The sequence below is a fragment of the Ambystoma mexicanum genome, chromosome 1p, assembly GCF_040938575.1.
Source record: "Ambystoma mexicanum isolate Mex_15411 chromosome 1p, UKY_AmexF1_1, whole genome shotgun sequence".
Classification (NCBI taxonomy): domain Eukaryota; kingdom Metazoa; phylum Chordata; class Amphibia; order Caudata; family Ambystomatidae; genus Ambystoma; species Ambystoma mexicanum.
The window spans coordinates 1,066,363,349-1,066,384,856 of record NC_090921.1 but is presented as its reverse complement, the minus strand read 5'-3'; the positions used below and the strand labels follow the sequence as shown (position 1 = coordinate 1,066,384,856).

Sequence of the window (21,508 nt, the reverse complement as noted above, 5' to 3'; positions counted from 1 at the left end):
CATTTCAAAGCCTAGAGCAGTTAAGCAGCCCAGACAAACATGCACTATGCTTAGCAACACGCCACCGTATTCTGGCTTTATTGTAATCTGAGACAGGAACAGGTTGAAGCGTCTTCGAAGAGAATAGCGCAGAGGCCCCACGAACACCACCACGCTCTGTTAAAAGGTTGATAAAGCACACTGGTGTATCGTGCTTATGAGCAGTGCTACGTTGCAGCTGCTTCAACCAACATGAATGCTGGTGAAATAGGGAGCAGAACAGATAAATAAAAAACATTACTCCACACAAAGCAAACAAGACCCAAGCTCTTATCAGATCAAAAGTCGAAAATACAATACAAAATCAGGAGATCATTGTCTAAATAATGGATTTACCAATATAAAGGGTGGTCAAGAAACCTAGGCATCACAAAATATTCAGTTACACAAAATACACGTCAAAGAATAGTTTGAAGCATTTAGTGAAGATCTGGAGTAGAGATGAAGAACACTGCTTTCATCCAAAAGTACAGAGCAACTTGACAGAAGGTTCCTTGAGGGAAATCTTGCGAGAGGAGCCGATTGGGCACGTTTGTGCTCCAACGTGGGGGCAGCAGAGACGACAGGAACAATATTTCAGTTAAAGGAGAGTTTGATTGAAATGAAAAATATTTTTAAGGGCCAATGGCAGCATGAAGTTGAAGGAGGCTATTCCAGTGGAGGAAGTTACCCAAATGTGAAGTCCGTGGACAAGCGTTTCAGGGGAGTGAGTCATTGTGGGTTTCTGAACAATAGAGGGCATGCAGAAATTGAAAACATGAAGCTATGGGCGAGAACGTCTATCCAGCATTATAATTAGAAATGCGTGTACACAGTTAAAGGGGAGGGTCTTCACAGGGTAAGTCATATTGGAGGAGTGGAGGCTTTTCCAGGGTTCCACAGTTAATGACCAAATGGTAGTTGTGTGCAGGTTTGCAGTTTACACCAAGTGGAGTCGAGGTGATTATGGTGGGGACAATCGTTATGCTGGCAAAATGAGCAGCAGCGTTATGGCGATGGGATCATGGATCCCTGGCAGGAAAAGATGGGCAAAGGCATTGCTTGGATACTGAAATCCAGCCCACCAAGTACTTCTCTTACATTTATTTTGTGAGATTGTATAGTACTCATGCAGTAATTTTGCCACTTTAGTGTGTTGAGAGTACAAGGTGGCCAAAGACCGTACTAATGGAGCCCTCAAAATTAGGACAATCTCCACTAGCAAGAAGCAAGTCTGTGGGCATATATTAAACCAGACGGAAGAAGTCCATGTTCTGGGGGGCAAGCACGTTGGTGGTGCAAGCAGGAGACGAGTGGCACGGGCCCGGTGGCCGTTACACACCCAAGGTGGGGAATTACGACCAGCAGAGGAGACTGGGATCTAGGACCTCTCTGACTGAGGGCACTGAGGAGATGCTTGTGTGACACTCGGTTGGTGATGGGCCCAGAGGCCCGCTTATTCTACATCAATGGCAGACTCCATGGAGGGGCTCCTGCAGGCGGCGAACGCGGGAGGCGGCGAGGCCCTGAAACGTTTTACAGTAGATAAAAGTCCTCCACACAGACCTGCAAGCATCCCTTGTTGAACTTAATGGTTGGATGACTTCGTGGGAGACCAGGGTGGAAAAGGTGGTGCATAACCATCTCTGTGGACATTCTTCAGGTCCAGATGGAGACTTGCCTAAGGTCTCTGGAGGAGAGGGACAAGGAGATGCACGCAGATGACATGGCGGATAGAGAGGCGCAATAACATTTGGGTACAAGCCAGTAAGGGAATTGGAGGGGCAAATGGAACGGCAGATGGCCCATATTCTTGAGGGGGGAGGCCCCAAGGAAGATTCAGTTTGATCGCATCCGCAGAGCCGCAGGGTCAAGGACGGCTCCAGATCTACACAGGCCAAATGTCATTAGTACTAAGATAAGATGGAGATCCTGGCAAAGGCTAGGCAGCAGAAGCAAATCAGCTTTGAATGAAGCCATGGTCCAGGTCTTCTAAGACCTGCCAGGGTGCACGCTTTCCCACCAAAGGGCTTTCCGGCTTCTCACGATGTCGCTTACGGAGCATGACATTAAGTACAGGTGGGCGGTTGCCCTTTTCCCTGTCATTTGAACCCTGGGGCGTGCCACACAAGCTAACGGATGCAGCTGAGATCCTGAACATCTTTGAGGAACTGAAGGAGGGACTGGCTCATTCACCATCGCAGGAGGAAAAGGAGAAACTAGACCGATTCCGGAAAGCGTTTAAAAGCAAGGGGACGAGGGTTAGGATGTCCGGTTCCCTGAAATTCAGGATGTTGACTGGGCCCCAATAGTTGAAGTGGTTCATATGAGGCGGGGAAATGCAGCCTGGTTGCTTTGATTGCCTAAATGAATGTGTGGGAATGGGCACATGAGCATGAGGGCGGTGTTCTTAACTTGAGGGGTTTGGGGATTGGTTGAGTGATGGTTTAGCTTAGGAAGGGACTTGATTCTTGCACAAGGGTGGAGGTAGATCCCGCGCTCGGGGTTGCAGGAGGTTCACTACAATTTGCTGGCCTGGAAGGTCCCAGGCAGTGCACCAGATAGGATTTGGAAGTGGGAGTATTTTACTCCCAATGTGTTTAAGTTGGGCGTAAAATGTCAAGTCCATTTCCCAGTGGGAGTATTTCATAACAGAGTAATAATAGGTTTTAAAAGGAAAACAGCACCGATTGTGTAATACTTTGTTCTTTGCACTTAGTTATTCATACACATTAAAATATACAGGTTTACTTCTTCCGATTAGGCAATACTAGTAGTTTCTTCCTGTGGTACTAGGTGCACTAGTTCCAAACATATTCATGGAGATGTATGTGCAAGTGAAAGCAAGGGCACAAAGTCCTGTGTGTCAGTTTTTTATTTTTTTGTTGGTAGTATTTGTATTCCCGATATTTTTCTTTTGGAAGTTTTTGTCTATTTTTAGGAAGTAAAATAGACGGATACACCCCTTATCTGTAAGGGCTGATTCCAGCAGGAGTTTACACAGGGAGGAAAAGCAGGGGGGCTGCAGTCCCTTAAGATAGCTACACTCAATGTGAAAGGACTTAAACTCTCCCACTATGAGGTCGCTATGAGGCTACAAGGACTTTCTACACTAATGATTCAGGAGACACTTCCGTCGAGGCGAGGAAGCCAGAATCTGGGGGAGAATTGTAGGCCTGTGATACTGGTCATCCGCGTTAGCCAAGAAAAGAGGTGTAGGAATCAATTTTCACTGGCGCGTTCATTTGGAGGAGGCCCAAGTGAAACGAGACCTCTAGGGGAGTCTCTTGATGCTGAAGGGCAAGTTGCAGCAGAAGGTATCGACCGTAGCCACCCTGAATGCGCCAAACCGGGGGAATTTGTGGAAGCAGCGTTCTCCACATTAGAGAGTTGGGCAGAGGGTACCCTCTTTTGGGGGGAGGGGGTGTTCACTCTATACTAGGGGTGTAAGGGTATACTGTTATAGATCCCATGAACAGCTTAATTGTACTATAATAACCGTCACGTTGTTTATACCAGTATACCGTTTTAGAACCTGCAGCTATTAAGTATGCTTTTCAATCTGATTTGGAAAGGCTGTCGTAGGCAAGTGCCGCGCAGTCTGGATCTTGCGATGTGGGATGTGGCGTCTGGGGGCCTTGTTTGGCAGACAAGGGCAAAGGGAAAGTGAGGCCACATTAGTAAATGCACCTTTGATGCTGTGACCGCTCTTTATCAGTAGAGTCGGGTTAAAGATCAGCCGATTTGTAGTTTTCCCACCAATGTGAAAGATGAGGAACTACACATCCCAGAATTCAAAGGGGGGAATGAACTGGATGCCCTTCCGAAGCATGTCCACAAAAAATGTTAGCTCTGTAGACTGGATGAACACTGGGCCTATCAGTGCTTTGTGCTAGTATATAAACTGCCCCCCCCCCCCCAAGGCATCCTCCGTGTAGATTTGCACATTGGCACTAGAGTTGTTGCTTCGCTTGATCCTTCACCTGCCCTTCTGCATAGGACATGGGACTAAAGCAGGCAGGTCAGATTCGACATTCAATGAGGGCGAGATATTTCTCAGGTCTATCCTCGATTTGTGACACCACCCATGAAAGCATTCCTCCGTCTCAACTCACATGACTAGGGTCCTAATGCACTCACACCTGGGGAAAATGGTAATTATGGGCTGTGGTGATCTAGGCCATATTTGACAAAGTTAAAATACATATTGGCACATTTTCAAAAGGTGTTTGTGCCACTATCTTTACAAAGGTAAATTAGCATATATTGCAAGAATCAAGAAAGAAATCAACAGCGCCCACTGAACGCTGTTCTGTTAGGATTACATGGTCAGTGGTGACTCCAACATCAGACCTTTATAAAAACACCAGACAGATGGTAAACATGCTATTTTGATTTGATCAATATGCAACCTTTCGGTGAGTGTGTGTTGGCTACGACATTTTGACAAAAGAAACACAATGACATGGGCTTTCAGACCTCACATGAGTGACTGTTATCCCTTTAATTGGATAAAGCATTATCAAAACAAACTTTTATGACTGATCGCAGCGAGGGGTCATGATGCCCATGCCAAGTGGTTCCAAAATAATGCAAGTCGAGGCCGATTTTCAAAAGCAATGACCTATGACTGAGCAGCAAGCTCATTGCTCAAAATGTGCATTTTAACACTTCCGCTGGTCACTCTTTCATTCAAGGCGATCAACGAGTGAGCGCCATTAAAGACCGAATTTGCAGCCGCCGTAGATTCCTGGAGGATCAGCTAAAAATGTGCAGAGACAAGTTTAAAAATGCTGACAATTTATGACCTTTAAGAAAATATGTGTTAAGATTAGTTAACTCCACCTGCTATACTGCGATAATCATGATATACCTTCATTTGGCAAGGTTATATCGCCACAAATCCAGCACTGTGACTCCCCTACTCTATGCGAGACACAGAATTGGACTTAGTGCAGGGCAGGGGAGGTGGCTGTAGACCAAGGACGAGCATCTTATGCATCAGTGGTTGGACGCCTGGGGTGGGGCGACACGTGCAAAAAAAGAGGAGCCCGGGGGTTACAACTTTTATTCTCACCCGCATAGATACTTTACACGGATTGACTACTTATTGATGGGATGGGGCACAGAATACTTGCTGCATGGGGGGCAAGTTGTAGTGGTAGGTTGGACAGACCACAAATCAATTCAGATGGAAACTACATGGCGAGGGCATAGTCCTCGGGTGACCAAGGCCACCATCAGGGGTCTGTTGATTAGAGAAGGGGCCATGGTTAAGAGGACTTGGAGAGGCACAGTTGGGAGAAGAGATTGTAGCCCTTGCAGAGAAAATGTAGTGCAAGGTGGCTATAGTGGCGAAATTAGAGATAAACAGCAGGAATTGGGGTATAGTAAGATCCCGTCAAATGTTAAAGGGGGAACAGCAAAAGTATTACGAACATGGTGATAAGGGTGATATTAAAGGTTATTAGGGATTTGTGGAGGGAAATGGCAGTCACGTAATGGCTGTCGCAGTCACCTCTGAGCTCCATATGGGTGCAGCCCTTTAGAGAACACATTCCAGAGCCGAGTATCTACCTTAGGTGCTATGAAGCAGGGAGGGCTAGGTATGGGAAAATGGTACCCATCATACTAGCCAACAGTTGAAGAAGCTTCATTTTAGGCTGAAAAGGGTATTGAATGACAAGAGGTGGGGGCTAACTAGCATGGGACCTTACCCCTTTCGAAAATATACTGGTGGAGGGGGGGGGGACGCGAGAAGGGTAGGATGTCGAAACAGATGTGGGGATGGAACGTACGGATGCGGTGTGGAGGTCAATGTGCAGATCCACGAAGATGGTTTCTATATTCTCTCAGCATGAGTGTAATGCTATCAAGACACTTCCTAGGTGGCAGCTGCTACCAGCTTGATAAGCACATGTACTTAGGAGTGAACCCGCATTGTTGGAAAGGGTGCGGAACACAGGGCACATATGGTGGTCCTGTCTGAAGATACAGCTGTTTGGTGCACGGTTGTGTCCTGGGTTTGGGAGTTGGATGGGAAAGACGGGCCCCCTAGCACGCCATCTGGTTCTTTTTGGTCTGTAGGAGATGGGGTTGGGGAGCAGGAGGGGGGGGGAAGCATGCAAGGACTGGCCACAAGGTGTGTAAACCGGTACTTGTAGCTAGAGTGGTAGCAAGGGCTTGAAGTATGCCAAAGTTTGCGGTAGGGAGTGGGTGTTGGCGGCCAGGTGCATATATGAGATGGAAGTGCTCACAGAGTTGACCAGCGAAAGTGGTACTGTAGTACAACAAGAATGGCTTCAGTTTATCACAAAATACATGCCCGTGATCCGCGCAAGCCAACCAGGGAGAAGGCACAATATAAAGGAAAGGGACAAAATGATCGTTATGGTCCAAGACATTGGAGATTGTGAAGTTTCCTCGATGTGAGTTGCTGGTGTAATAAAATGCCCATGTGTCGGGGGAGGGCCTGTTCAAAGTGCTGTTCAAAGATGCGTTAACTCTTATTGCTCATGGATGTATCCGTTTTGGCCATGGCGCAATTTTGCTGAAGCCGAATTGACAGTGGTCAAATCAGCCTCGAAGCCAACTTTGCTATGGCCAAAACCAGCCTGTTCAAACACCTTTCCCCCCACAAAACCCCCACAGACCCCCTACTTACCTTTTCACTTTCCAGGCCTTCAATTACCCTGCAGCGTCAGATCTGTCCCCCCTACGAGGGTCAGATACAACGCTGCAGGGTCTGCTTCTCTTTTTTGTGTCCCCTGGCTCCATACCTTTGGAAGCAGGGGAAACCTCTGCTGCCCCCAAAAGGCAATGACTACAAACATGGGGAGCGGGTGACACCCCTGCACCCCATGTTTGGTAGCGATTACCCAATTTGGTTGTTTCGAAATGGTACTGGGGCCGAATTCGTCCAATTGTACCATTCGGTCAATCCGAAACGACCAATTTTGTAATGCCAGTGCTCATATTTAAGAGTTGTTTCCGGTTTGATCCGTGCAACGAAAACCAATACATTTCAATTAGGGGGCTGGGGGTAACTTGTATACTCCACAAAGAACAGTACTTTTTTTACTCCTCTCCTCACAAACATTTTAGAAAAAATTTGGAGTAAATATTCCCACTTCAAAATCTTAAGCGGAGCACTGGGATACAAGGATCACTTGTCCTGTGAGAAAGTGAGGAGGCAGGTCTTTGACGAAAGGGGTTAGGGTGCACCCCATACCTCACATTCATTGTGTGGGGCCGTGGGGGGTGGCGAGCTAAGGAGTGGTCAGTCACAGATCCACACTTCACCAAAAGGAAGTGGTAGAGGCTACATATCAGACTGGTTTAGTCCCATTCCTTGCAAGAACATGTCACCCCCAATAGCACATAGGCTGTGCATGGGTTTGGTCACTGACAACCCCCATGGAATGAGGGCTTGGAGATGCAGAGGTTCTGTCACTGGAAGGGACTACCTTCTCATTTAACATCCTATACAACAGGAGACCAGACATGATCCACATCCCTGTAACCGTTCAAGGGGCACCTACACCGGCCTCCTAAGCTGCTAGATAGGTGGGCTTGCCAGCAGTGGGTGAGAGGAGTGTGAAGAGGAGCTACTGCAGACAGACGGCACTACTCACTGTCTGCTGGTGGTGGTTACCGCTGTGTGTGGCAGGCACAAAAAACTGAAAGGCAAGGGGCGGCATCCATGATTACAATCCAGCAATGCACCTAGCTTGTGTTGGTGTGCATGCCATCATATCACACAGGTTGGGTGCACAAAGGCACCCAGACCAGGTGTGCAAACCCCTGCTCCACTGACTTCCTTCTGCAGGGAAGCAGGGACATTGACAGGCCAACCCAGTGGTACGGTGCCTGCTCTCCTCGCCCACCCCATACCAGATGTACAGCGGAGAAGGAATAATAAAAGGGAATGGACCACCAGCCTGTTGTCCCCACCCGAAAAACAAGCTCTTGCTATAAGAATACTTCAAGCAATACTGCTACACCAGGGGGCAAAATGTGTACACACCACCAGCCATTGGCTAGTGATTGACTTTTGGTGAGTAAGAAACAGTGTGCTGTGTGTTTAGAATTGAGGGGGCGAGTGAGTTTCTGGGTGGCTAGTAGCTTGCAACTAAATGTGTACCCCTATTTTACCTCATGGGACAGTGATTTTTATGTGCGTGCCACTAAAAGTGAATCATATCGCAACCCAAGACTGGCACACTTGCCAAGACAGAACCCATGATAGGTGACAGATTAGCATAGCTTAAAACTCAATAACAATCAATGAGCCAGCTAGGGTATGACAAAAGTATTGCCAGTTACCATGTTGAACAGAAATTGTGTTTCCAAAAGACCTTCCCTATCGTGTAGCAATAGTTTTGGCCATAGGATGGAAAAGATAGCCGTGACACACAAAAACAAAATGCTACCTCTTTTAAGTACAGGATTTGCTACCTAAAAATGTGTTTGCAAGAAAAACATTCATTTTTACACAAATACATCACCGTTTTATGTTGGGTTTCACCACCAGGCTACATTCGTTCAACTCTTGTATAATCTCTCAATATGCCAACAATTCCGGAGTTACGCACTGGTATAGCCGGCTCAGGGCATCAAAAGATTACAGTCTTGCTTACCAGAAATTCATGGCCAGATGGCAGCAGTCGGTACGACGTCCTTTCATCGCGGGATGTTTTTTCGCAGGGTTTTTGCGGCAAATTTTTTGGGGAGGGGAATAAATACAAATTAAAGTAAATGGGCGGGGTGGGGGGTGGGATATCACATCCCGCGATGAAATGACATGGAACCCAGCAGCCAACAAGATGGTATTTTATTTTACCACTGTAAACTGAAAATGGTGTTTTGCTAACTAAATCTTAGTGCCCTAAACTGATGGAGGGAATTCTATTCTCATGGGTGCTTCTAAACGTGCTTTACATCCCTTGAGAAGCATTTGTATTTAAGAGCACATTGCCATTTTGAACAGAAATAAGGTACACAGTAGGAAATAACAGAGCAGAGGCAGATCCAGAGCAAGGTCCATGTACATAAGCGATGTCGGATCAAATGATTTATACAAGGTGGTGAAAATGTAAGAGCAGCAACACATACCAGGGACATGAGCACGTCATATTTTTAACATTGAGGGCCCAAGGCCAGCGTTTACAAACTACATCGTGTATTCCTGCGTGCATAATGCAGGAGGGGGTGAGTCGGAGGTTCCTTTTATTGCTAGCAGGTGGAGTTTTAGCCACTCGTAATGGTTTTGATATTCCTACGCTAGAGTGGTGTTCAGAACAAGGAACTGTGATCATATTTCCACTGTCTTCGTCAACTTGCAGTGGCTACCTATGATTGATGTCTCCATTCATTTTAAAATGGGATTCAGTTAACTAGAAGACAATTGCTTTACAGAATCTCCTCCATATAGCTGGATCTATGACATTTACACGTTTGGGACATTTTACGGCATTTGGCAAGCCCACCAGTCTGCCCCATACTCCCAACTCCTATGCAAGTGTCGTCCATTTGTACGCCCGACCCTGCACCCTCCACAAATTCCGCAGGAAAATACAGTAAAACCGCCTGCAGCCAAGTAACAAATTGCAGAACTTTGGTGGTTCCAGGGTCAAAAGAACCAAGGTCATTCAACATTTAAATATCCCATACGGCAACATCCTATTTAGTTGGCATCGGCATCCTGCAATTCTGAACCCAGATTGCCAGACAAACGATGCCAGGTTCTCTTCACGATTGATTTACAAAAGACAACGGAGACCGTTGTAATCTCCACATTGACCTGTTTCTGGCTATCTGCTCGCTTCTGTCTTTTTTCCCCTTTATGCCTTGTAACTAAATAAATGAGGTTGCCCAGAGCATCAAAACCTTCTAACAGAACACTGCGGTTTACCCTGTCTGCGCCATTGCAAAAGGGATCCAGCCGTATGCAAATCAACCAGGCACTGCCACCCAATGGGAGCAGCCCTGTCCGAACTGCTAGGCTAGGTCAGCTCTGCACAGAAACACGAGCAACCCAAGAAACGTTCCGTCCTTGCTGGGCTGCATCAATGAAGTACAGTTTGGCTCCCCATAGAGCAGCGAGCAAGGGACCTGCGTCTGGGAATACCCTCTCACACAGGGAGAGGAACTATAACCTTGTGACATGGGTCACACAACATAATAAGCACTGCCAATGCCAACAGCTTTGGCTTTAGTATATCAGGGCATACATTCGTTTTCAAAAATTGATTAGCAGAGTTTGCAAATTAAAATGTTCTTGATGAGCAAACCAAACCATTTGATTAGCAGTGTTAGACTAATATTTAAAAGTCGGTTGCACCCAATACATAAGAAAAGCAACAAAGAGACATTAGTGAAAAGGAGTCAGGCCTTGCAAATTCTTTACAATGTAACTTAGTTTACACACTCGCCTTAAGAGAAATGCCCTCGAACCCGTGGCAACAGACAAAAAATGTTTGACACGCTGCAGCCAGCCATGCATTTTGAAACATGTATTTGACATTCACTGCAAACAGAGTAAATGTTATGTTACTTTGCATTTATATAGCGCCTTATGTACCATTGGTATGGTCTGAAGGCGCTGGTAGGTTGAACGCCCTTGGGAACCGAAGTTCAAGTCAGTAGATAGAGTCAACGGTTCGTGCGAGCACCGGATAAGTGTGCAGCCGGTGTGGCATTCGTGTAATAGCTGCTTCTTAGCGGTAGGTGTGGTAGTTGAGAGATCAAGAGTGTGTGTTCGTTCTGGCAGGATTTATCCAGACCGATTGTGGCCAAGTTAGGCTTGAGGAGAACACCTGGCTGGGGGGGGGGAGGGGGTGTAACCAGCAGTGTTTAGTTAGAGTGATGGGGAGTATGCGGCAGATGTTGGTATGAGAACAGCTATACCGAATGGTGTCATAGTATCTCTGTGTTCTAGTTGAATGGTGATGTAAAGAAGAGAGTACGCATGGTGGTGTGATATGATGGGTTACATGCTCTTTCAAACGTTCAATGCATTACAAACCATTTCATTTAAGTTGCGCAGTTCTACGCACCCCAGTCCGCTCCACGCACTCCATCCACGTATTTTACTTGTACCATCCACATACTTCCCGTACCTTTTACATATTACACCAGTACCTTCCACATACTTCACCCATTACATCCGCTCTACGCACTCACCCGCTCTAAGCACCCGTCTGTTTTACCCACCCGTCTGTTCTACCCACCCGCCTGTTCCCCGCACTCGTCCGCTCTACAAAGTCTTTGCTCATATGCACTCCGCACTCCTGCGTTCTACTCGTCCGCACTTAAACACTCATTTGCTGTACACACATGCGTCCGTTCTATACATTCAGCCGATCTACACACTCATCTGCTCACCGCGTTCATCTGCTCAGCGCACTCATCCGTTCCACGCGCTTCATCCATTCTAACGATTTCAGCCGCTGCATTCACTTTGTTCATTCATCGTGCATTATCGATTCAGGCCATGTCGCTTGTCATATGCACTGGATCCGTTCCGTGCTCGCCGTTTCATGCACTACACCCATCTCATGTACTTGAATCATCTATTCTGTACTTTCCATTTATGCCATGCACTCATGCAGTCAGTGTCATCTGTCTGTATACTCATCAGTCTCTTGCATTCATCTTTCCATCCTCCTCTTTATTCATTTCGCCCATTTTGTTCATTGCACTCGTTACATTCATTTCATTAATTCAAACCTCATTACTGTTTTCATACGATTTATTCTTTTTTTCCACTTCACTTCTTTGATTTATTTTACTCGCTCTATTCTGTTTGTCCTTTTAGTTTATATTAGCGGTTATTAGTTGTCCATTTCTCACATGGATCTTGATATTGTATTGATATTTGTCTTATTGTTATTCAAGATCTAGTAGTTTGTTGGGTTGGTGTCATTGAGATGCTATTATTCAGTTTGTGTTAGTTTGCATACGGGTTGGTTTTATGGGAAGAGCCAAGTTTTCAGTAGTTTGCGGAAAGACATTCGATCTTCAGTTAGGCGGATGTGGGGTGGGAGTGCGTTCCACAGCGTGGGGGCCAAGGCTGAAAATGATGATTTGCCTAACCTGAGTTTGTTTTAGGTATGACTAGGAGGCCGGCTGAGCTTGATCTTAGAGTATGTGGAGGGTGATAGGGTTTTAGCTTATCTTGAAGTTAAATAAAAGTTTACAAAGACCCCTGCAAATGGTCCTCGCCCGTCATATAATCCACTCTATTATGTGATGGAATGAATGGCCACAGATACGATAAAAAGGCTCTGAAAACAGCTTGTCCACCTCTAATGTTGTGCGCCGTTATACGAGGCAATCATAAAGCAAAATGAGCGCTGGAGGCTAAATACAGTGGATGGTATTGCATCAGAGCTGTAGATGTACAGACTGGATGGAACTATTGATCACTACTTTGCGTACATATCTAGTTTGTTTTGTGTATTCACTATGTAAGAGGAAGAGACTAAGCAGAGTGGAGGGCATTAGCAAGCAGAGAACTGGACAAACTAGGTAGAAAATTGTACTATGTGGCCATCTCACTTTCAAGGTCGCTGGTATAAAGCAACAGGGTGATAAGATAGAATGTACAGGAATATGGGTTTAGCTCATGGGTTAAGCACCAGTTGCAGATTTATGCAACTAGAAGGTTGCAGAACTGAGTTTGCCATCAAAAGTATTTTGCTGTGTATTCATGTACTTTTTCAAAAAAGTGTACAGTCGTCTATATGATGCATCTTCCCCAATAAAAAGAAATCTAGGCAACACAGATTGCCGAAGTGGTATTTAACTGACCATCAATGGTAGCGGGTACAAAATGGTGCAGTGCCAAGTAAATACCGAATACTTATACACAAGTCAGAAGTGGGCTTTGTCAATGCTTGTTTTTAACGGGTCTTCGGTGAAGAACCTGGACAGCACTTAAAAATGTGGTGGCTGAAGGAGACCTGGTTAAAAAAAAATATATGGCACAAGTAGCGGCCTTTTAGGACCCCCATTAGGAAATTAAATCTCAGAAGACTGCCTTGAAAAAACACTGGCAGACACCCCGAGCACAAAGTTTGAAGGTAAGGCTTATAAAAAAGCTAGCTCAAACAGATCCTAGAAGGGTGTGTTTGGGCGGAGGGGGTGTGCAGGAAGTGGGAGGGAATGCCCATAGAAATTAACATGACCATGGGCAACCAATGGGGGGGGGGTAAATAACCGACCACCAACAACAAGCTGGTTGTACTCCTAACACAATTTGCTTAAAGGTGGTCCTTTAGCACCACCGAGTAGCCAGAACTAAAAAATAAAATACCACATGGAAATGAACTACGTTGTAACTCACATCCTTTCCCTTTACAACTTCCCAAAACATCCAGATAAATACTGTTACTTAAAATCCTTGTCTGGAGTCCTGCTCACTTTCAGCACAATCACCAGAATTCTGCTGCAGCGTGCTACTTTGACAAAGGGTCTTTCCTCATTGCTATTTTTTAACAGACGGAGGTTGCAAAATACTTCCTACTGTTAAACACCGCTTTAACAATTAGGAGGATGTACTCGTTGGAATCAATGCAACTTAAAAATGCATTTGATGTTGGCACTCAGAGAAGTCTAGGTGATCAAGCAAACCCGGGTTCTCACCATGGCTGTAATATCTGTGGGGGAAAAGAAGGACTTCCACCGTTTAAAAAAATGAAAAATACAGACCAGCAAAAATGTAAATAACACCACGACTCTGGGAAAGTGCTACATGTGAAACTAAAAGTAGACTAACAGACTGAAGGGCACTAGATCATTTCACAGAGGATATGCCTGTGTCATTTAGATACACCGTTTAACTAAGTACCGACTGTGGGATGTAGAAACAGAAGAGGACATTTGTATATGTTTTTAGGTGGAGAGCATCCCAAAAGAGACAATCACACCAAGTGACACCACACTTCACCTACTCAAAGGCCTGTGTTCTGATAGTCTGAGTTTTGGATTCGTGGAATATCAATCACGGCAGGTGAGAAAACAGCACAGTATTTTCTATATAAGACTATGCGTAGTGATAAATGTGTCACTCTATACCGCAGACGTAACTCATCCCTGGAATGTTAAAGGCCAATTTGTGGCTGTACGCAAGAGGAGTTTGCCTATCCATCACCCAAAGAATTGCATGGAATACTGGCAAGAGGGGTGGAAAAATAGGGTGTCGCTTGTGTCATTGATTAGTCTCACATCTGATGATATGCACCTATAATGGAAGGGCACAGCTACACACCCGTTTTAGCACAATTGTGTACAATTATTCCTAACATTTGCATTTTAGACCATATTTAAATAGGAACTTCCATTGAAAATGAACATCTACCAACAACAGGCAAGCATTTGTATTATAGCATGAGTAAGCATCGCCACCAACCAAAAACAAGCACTGGCAAAAAAACTATGTGGCTATGGTCTAAGCATGGATCAACATTTTCCAGGTACTGCCAGAATGGTTCTACAAGGCCATAAAATGTCCACAGAGTACACCAGAAGGGATCCGAACATATTGGAATACAAGTAAATTACATGACCTCCTTGTCCAATCTTGGTAACGTGAACGGAAGGCTCATCTCTGCAAGGTCGTGGATCGTTGGTTAGTTGCAACACAGAGAAAATACAATTATTACCAAATGATAAAAAGGGACTGCCCAATCAAGGTTGTATAAACATAGCTACTTTATTAGGACTACAACAGGCAGTTTTATTACACTATAATTACAACCCACACTGTAAAGGAACACAGAGGACAGACCGTTTCACAAAGGAAAGGGATGCACTCTGGATCCCGACAGGAGGGTAGTTGGTAAAGTAATCAGTCTTATAGTTCAAGAGTATTTGGTTACAACACCAAAGGGGCCAAAGGTCGTGACTGTCTAGGGGCCTTCGGAGACGGACCAGGGGGGCAAAACCACAATGTACCTGGTGCTGAAAGGGTTCTTAGTGCTTGACGGCGTCAAGGTGGTTCCAGGGTGCTGAGCAGCCCATGCGACAGTTAGTGGTGGGAGACAGCTGCGGGTACCAGGCAGTTGAGCAAGCGAGGCTGGACGGACGTCTGCAAGCTGTCCGGCGTGGCGGCTCAGGGACAGGAATCGTAGTCTTTCTGCTGGTTGGCATCAGGAGCGCTGGTCAAGGTGTCTCGGGCAGCTCTGGTGACTGCAGTGTGACAACAGTCAGAGGTGCAGCCGGGTGCGGCGCGAGGACAAGACTGTCTCAGAAATTGTCCATGGATGATGCTTGAGTGGCACTCCTCCTAGCTTCTTCACCATGGCTCGTGTCCTTTCAAGACGGACGGCCCAAAGCTCAGAAGAGTCTTAGCAGGCAACAGCCTGGTCCTTTGTCCAGACACACTCTGGCACTTCCCACCTAGGAAGCTTGCTGTCAGAACCTAACAGGGCATGCTGTGTGCTGGCTGGGTACCGGTTCTGGAGCTGCTGGACGGGTCCTCTGAGTCTGGTATCTACCTCTGTTTCCTGGGAGATGTTTAGGGGAGGGATATTGCTTCCCTCTTGGAATGGTTTGCCTTCCTTAGCTGGTGGAAGATGCAAGGTAGACTGTACCTTCGGCTCGGGTCCAAATGAGTCCTTCTTGTAAAGTCTTCGGATGATCTGATCAGTGAGGGGCTCAGCCCTCTTCTAAAGCCAAACGGGTCCTAGTGATTGGTGTTGGCTAAGCCCACCTTAATAAACCAATCCTGGATCCCCCACCAACAATCTTCGGTGATGCTTCAGGTCAGAATCAGAGCACTTGGCAACAGACAGGGGAAGGATGACAACATATACTTCCAAGTGATACCCATCTTCCTGTCTGCTGTACATCAAAGTGTCTCCCTAATTAACTGAGCCCTATGCAGCGCTTGGTCACCACATAAGCCCCCTTTGAAGTAGGGGGTTGCTGGCAGTTTTTCCCTTTCCTACAATTCACATACTTCCCTGCACTGAAAGGAGTGGTTCCAGACAGGACATTCACTGCCCCTTCAAAACAAGGAGGGTTGTTAGTACCAAGTTGACACACTGCATTACAAAGAGGTGTTGGTCCCTGGTCTCCATGTTACCCCCTGCACCCAGGCCATCCCTGAGGCCTGCTAATTAACATTCTTCAGTATTCGCAGGCACCAGCAAGGTGTAACAATGGAGATGCTAATCCATGGGGCATTGGGACAAAATACCTTCAACTCTCTCTTCCAAAGTATCTTCCTTCTCGAGCTCTCCGCTCATCCGCCTCCAACTCCCTCAGGGTCAGCTGCTTTTCCAAGCAACGAGTTGGGGGTAGATCTCTCTCTGCAGCAGGGGCCTCCCTTTGGAACAGCTTTCCTGCCTCCCTGAAACTTGAGGAGAACCATCTCCTGTTCCGGAAGCACCTCAAAACCTTCCTCTTTGCCTCTGCTTTCTCTCCCCCTCTTCCCTGCTAAATTTATTGAAACTGCACTGAATCTGCTACTGGGCCACCCACCGAACTCGGTCCTTGGCCCAGCCACTCTCCCCCGCACTGCCTCCCTGGCAACCCCTGCACTGTGGGACTATTTCTGTATCCCTACACCCCCCTTCCCAGCACTTGCCACCAGCTGGCCCTTATTTATTTTTTGCTATTCTACCAACCATACACTGCACTTCCCCTCTCCCTTTCCCCCCCTTGCACTTTTCCCCTCCCCTCTACCCTTGCGCGATCTGAATGACACGTGGCCTAGTAGGATCGTTGTCTGTCTCCCCTTGCCCCCCCCCGCCTCGTCGCGCCTTGAAACACTTGTGTATAGGCGCGTTATAAATGCCATATCATATCATTGAAATGCCAATCGGGCTGTCCACGGCCAGGGGCTTTTGATTTATCCACAGGTGTCAGCTACACAAAAGACAGGGGAGGGTGGCGCTGGTAAGCTGTGTCCTTCCAGAGTACATGATGTGCTATGAGCGTGGAAAATATGTGTGGGAATGGCCCCACTTTTTCCAGGGGTTGATCTCCATTCATTTTTTTTTTAAATAATTATATAACAAAACAAAAAAAAAGCCCAGACGACCGCACTCTCCCTGTGTGGGTGGTCAAATTCCTCAGAAACACGTCACAGGCCGTCAATTGGTGGGTAAAAAAAAAAATAATACACAGGGTGTGCTTTGCTAATTTATCCCCCATCTTTACTTTCAATTACAAGAAGTATGATTTATAGCGCCACTGAATAACCTGAAATAATACACAGTGTAGCAAAGAATTAGCGCCACGCTGTGATGAACCCAACACAGCATTATCAGATGCATGATGCTTGTTTGGACCATAAGAAAAAAAATAATAGACAAAACATTCATCCAAACCCCCTTGCCTCTCCCATGTACACACCTGAAGAGAACCTACGATTTAAAGCAAAATGCCCACATCTAAACAGGCACATTTTGAGCAGCTTTACAGGCCGTTCTTAATGCAAACGTATTTGCATATGGGCGAAGTGGATGGTGAGCACAGTACTAATGTTCGATAATGGGTGCTAAATGCGCGGATGATGGGAATAAAAGCAAGCATTGGCAATGCCAATAGTTTGGGCTTTTTTGTAGGCATGGGAAATGTGATTGCCAGGCACAGCTTTACTGGTATTACCTGGACATTGATGGTAACAGCTGCAAAATGGTGCGTGTACCATTGATATTGAATTTGTATCGCGCTCGTACACAACTGTTACCTGGGCATCTAATAGCAACGCCCGACAAATGTGCACTGTTGGCTTGTTTTTAACAGGACTTCAGTGAAATGAGACGTACAGTGCTTTTAGATAGGCTTAAAGCAGACCTGGTTAAGACATTACACCAGTAGTGTAACTCCAATTAAGTCATTACCTCATGAGACTGCTTCGAAAAAACACTGGCAGGCACTTAAGAGGGAAAATATGATGGTACGGTTTGATGAAAGCTACCTCAAAGACTTCCCATAAGGAGGTATTTTGGATGGGGAGGGGCGGGAAGTGGGTGGGAATGGCCGCAGGGATTAGCATGGCCATGGCACTCAATGGATGGGCAAATAACCAAACGACACATACAAGCTGTATTTCCCTCTTCATATATCATTCCTCCATATCTGTACTCCTATGCAATAATTTTGGCTTATAGGTGTCGCAAGTGACACTCAACCGCCCAAACTATAAACGTGTATCGGGAGAATACATCACAGGAAGGTGTCATGCCTGAAAGAGGGACCTATTTCGAGGACCAGGAGGCTTGTAGCGTTCCTTGCCTCCTCTCTACCAGCACAAATACAGAGATCCTCTTGAAAGGCACTCCAAGCATAGTGGCAGGTTCTAAGAGTGAAGTTACATTGAACGATTAATGTGATTGATAAAAATCACCGTCAAACTGAAAAAAATGAAATGTTATTGATTATGCATGGCAGGAAGACCAAACCAATAGATATAGCTAACTAGCATTTATTTTATAAGACCTGCCATTCTATCAAACACAGCCGTTTATAAGGTAATATCATGCTTACAATATGGTATTGTACTCATGTAAACAACATTTTCCACAATATATAAATGAACACTTACTTGTCCCCATTTCCAGGTGCAAGCAACATTAAATTGGGAGGATTCTCGGGACAGGATCTGCCATTAACTTCAGTTTCTTCTTAACTCTACCCCACCTCTCTAGAGGAATTACACCATTAGAAAAATCACACAATGAACCTGTAAATGCTGGCCCACAAAAGGACCTGGACATAAAACCATAACAAAAAGCCAAACCACTATCATCTACAGCCAGACAACAGCACTGGCAGAGAAATAAAGAGGCTTTGCATTGGCAGTTGTCCTAATAAAGCAGGACATAAACCGTACAGGAAAGTGGAGCTTTACGATAGCTGCTAAAGCCTTAACCGGACCAACTAAAATTGCACAAACGTATTACAGAGGACAAACACTGGATGATCCGTATAAACAATGTCTTGAGTAGTAACATGCATTCGAACACCAACAAGCAAAATTAAGGTATGGCAGCACAGCAGTTGAAACGTAACCGCTTAAAAAAGTAACAATGTTCTGAGATATCCAAAAGTACTGACTTCCTTACAAGGGTTTGCAAACCATGGCTCTCCACATGGTTTGGACTAAACCCCACCCCCCCCCCCCCCCCCCATCGGCCATAATTCAGCACTGTCAATGGAGAGGGTTCATGCGAGTCGAAGGCCAACACATCTGAGGAACAGCAGGTTGCAGAACCCGCCCTTAGCATAAAATCCAGCGCACAGTGTATAAGGCACGACTGTTAAAGCTTATGGCACAGAATATGAGCCATAAGCATAGCACAGCATTCTTCCAAAACAAAAGGATACCTTTGGTCGTGGTGTACGAATTTCAGGATTAAACTCTTTCACCAGTGCAATGTACATGCACCCCCAATCCCTAATGGGTGGCGCAGTAGCTTTTAGTTGGGTTTTCAAACGCATGGTTTAACATATGCACAAGCAGGCGATGGATAATTCACATGGCCGAATGATAAGACCCCCTTTTAAAACGGCAAAATAAATCTACAAGCGCATTGCCATTTAATAATCTCTTGGCCAATTCCACCATACCTTGAAGCAGGAAAGGCGGGTAATGTTGAGAAAGATTGACATCCATGTGAAATAAGGGCCGGAACACAATCATCATCGATTGGTACAGTCGGCCTGTCACGCAAGTCCACGCCCCGTTGTCTGTAGTTCAATTACGCTGCATGCTTGTCATGGCCAAAGTCATTTTAACACTCTTTCGATTGAGACGGCGCGGTTCCATCATTGGTTATTTTTAGAAGTTTGAAGAAAAAAGCATGCACCGACAAAACAATGGAAGCAAAGACTCGTATCGCTGGCCTTTGTAAGGCGTACACATGTGTAGTCTGAGCTTGTAGCACATTGACAGCCAGATCAAGTTCTCACTCGTTCCTAGATGCAAAGAGGGATTTAACTAGACTGTCCTCTTGATAATCACAATTGTTGGCGTGACACGAAGCCAGCAGTGCTGTGCAGCCTGTACTTGTGGGTGTTTGGGGGCAGTGGGCCCCCATCTTAAGAAACAGACACCGATACGACAGGCCCAATAATGTGAAGGAAAGCACCGATTATTAACGGACTTTACAGCACACCGTGCCCATTAATATGGCGCTGCAGAATAAACCATGCTGATGTGTGCAAAGGTTTCATGTTTAGCCATTGTGGCTAGCACTTTATTCCGTTTTCCTTTGGCTGATGTGCACTCACATTACTAGGGTGCCCAGTAGATCAACATCGTTTGAGATAAAATAGAATACAAAGCATTCCATCATATATGACACAGATGTGATTTACAAATAGTAAATACACCATCAAAACAAAGATTATGGCGAAAGGGAGCTTGTGAACATAGTTTATTTTAAACAACAACAAAAAGTAAATGATAACGCATAAATACAAGTTCCAGTTTAACAGGTTAGGCTAAACCCGTCAGCTCGGTACATAATACCAGCAAACTCCAGATGTAAACAAGATCAAGCGAGGCTATCTGACAGGTCCATATCAGAAGAACGAAAGTAAATCCGGGCTGGTAGATAAAAATCAAGCGGGTGGAAGATCTCAGCAGAGCAGGTATCTTTCAGGTACTAGGACCGATTTTGCTCGTACCACGGACGGGTGGGTGGCCCGCTGAACAAATCTGAGTGATCAAATGCACTATGTATCCCTAAGCAACCCAGCTACCACGAGATAAGAACCTTCTTGCTCTGAGACCGAAGGGATACTCGGTCTCACCGGCTTGATTTAGGAAACCCATAAACCACTCATCCAAGAAACCCCATGCCTTCTGTGCTCTATGGGAGAACGAGCTTCCTGAATTATCGAGACACCGCGGCCACCGATTGTAGAGATGCCATCGCACAGGTACATAGATATCTGGTACACTGCCCGCAGATGTATGGGACCCCTGGACCACCTGGGTAGAGAACCCACAGACCCTGAAGTGTAGGACTCTGTCCCACAAAAAACGTGATCGGTCTCCCATTCGGAAATATTAGACCTTCCCATCACCATTTCTTAAGGATCTATCGGAAGATTACTCATAGAAAGCATGACTCCCAAAGAAGAGATCCATGGATAACGATCCATAGAACTCACCTCTCTATCCTTCGTCCACTTCTCCGCTGCTTAGCCTCCTCATCCGACCAAGCAGGAAGTGCACGGCATACTTCTATCTCACTTCCGGTCACGCCCCCTCCCTTATCCACCTCTTTCCGGTTTCCGCCCCTCGCTGGGAATAGAAAAGAGACTGGGCTGTCATCAGCCTTCAAATGAGCACCGTTACTTTGCCATTTTGGGACGGATACGGCCACATATGGTAACTTCGAGTGGCGCGTGGAAGATGCACAGAAAGTGTTCGTGAGCTCTGAAACAAGTGCCGATTGACAATAAAGTTTAGAAGCGCGATATAACACATGGAGAAAGGGGCATGACAGAAGCAAAACTGAGTAGA

The 21,508-nt window shown here is 45.9% G+C and overlaps 1 protein-coding gene across 4 annotated transcripts in view; it reads right to left on the bottom strand.

Moving 5' to 3' along the window:
• The window catches only part of ETV3 (ETS variant transcription factor 3), a 285,104-nt gene extending 263,875 nt beyond the window's left edge, over positions 1 to 21,229 (bottom strand). For 2 of the 4 annotated variants that reach the window (XM_069604542.1, XM_069604543.1), the window contains exon 1: positions 21,154 to 21,229. Coding sequence is in view for 2 of the 4 variants with exons in the window: in XM_069604541.1 (XP_069460642.1) it covers positions 18,578 to 18,606 (29 nt within the window). In the remaining 2 variants the exon portion in view is untranslated. Of the gene's footprint in view, positions 1 to 18,577; positions 18,703 to 21,153 lie in introns of those variants that run through there. The other 2 variants (XM_069604541.1, XM_069604539.1) reach the window with 2 other exon arrangements.
• Positions 21,230 to 21,508: the final 279 nt, after the last annotated feature.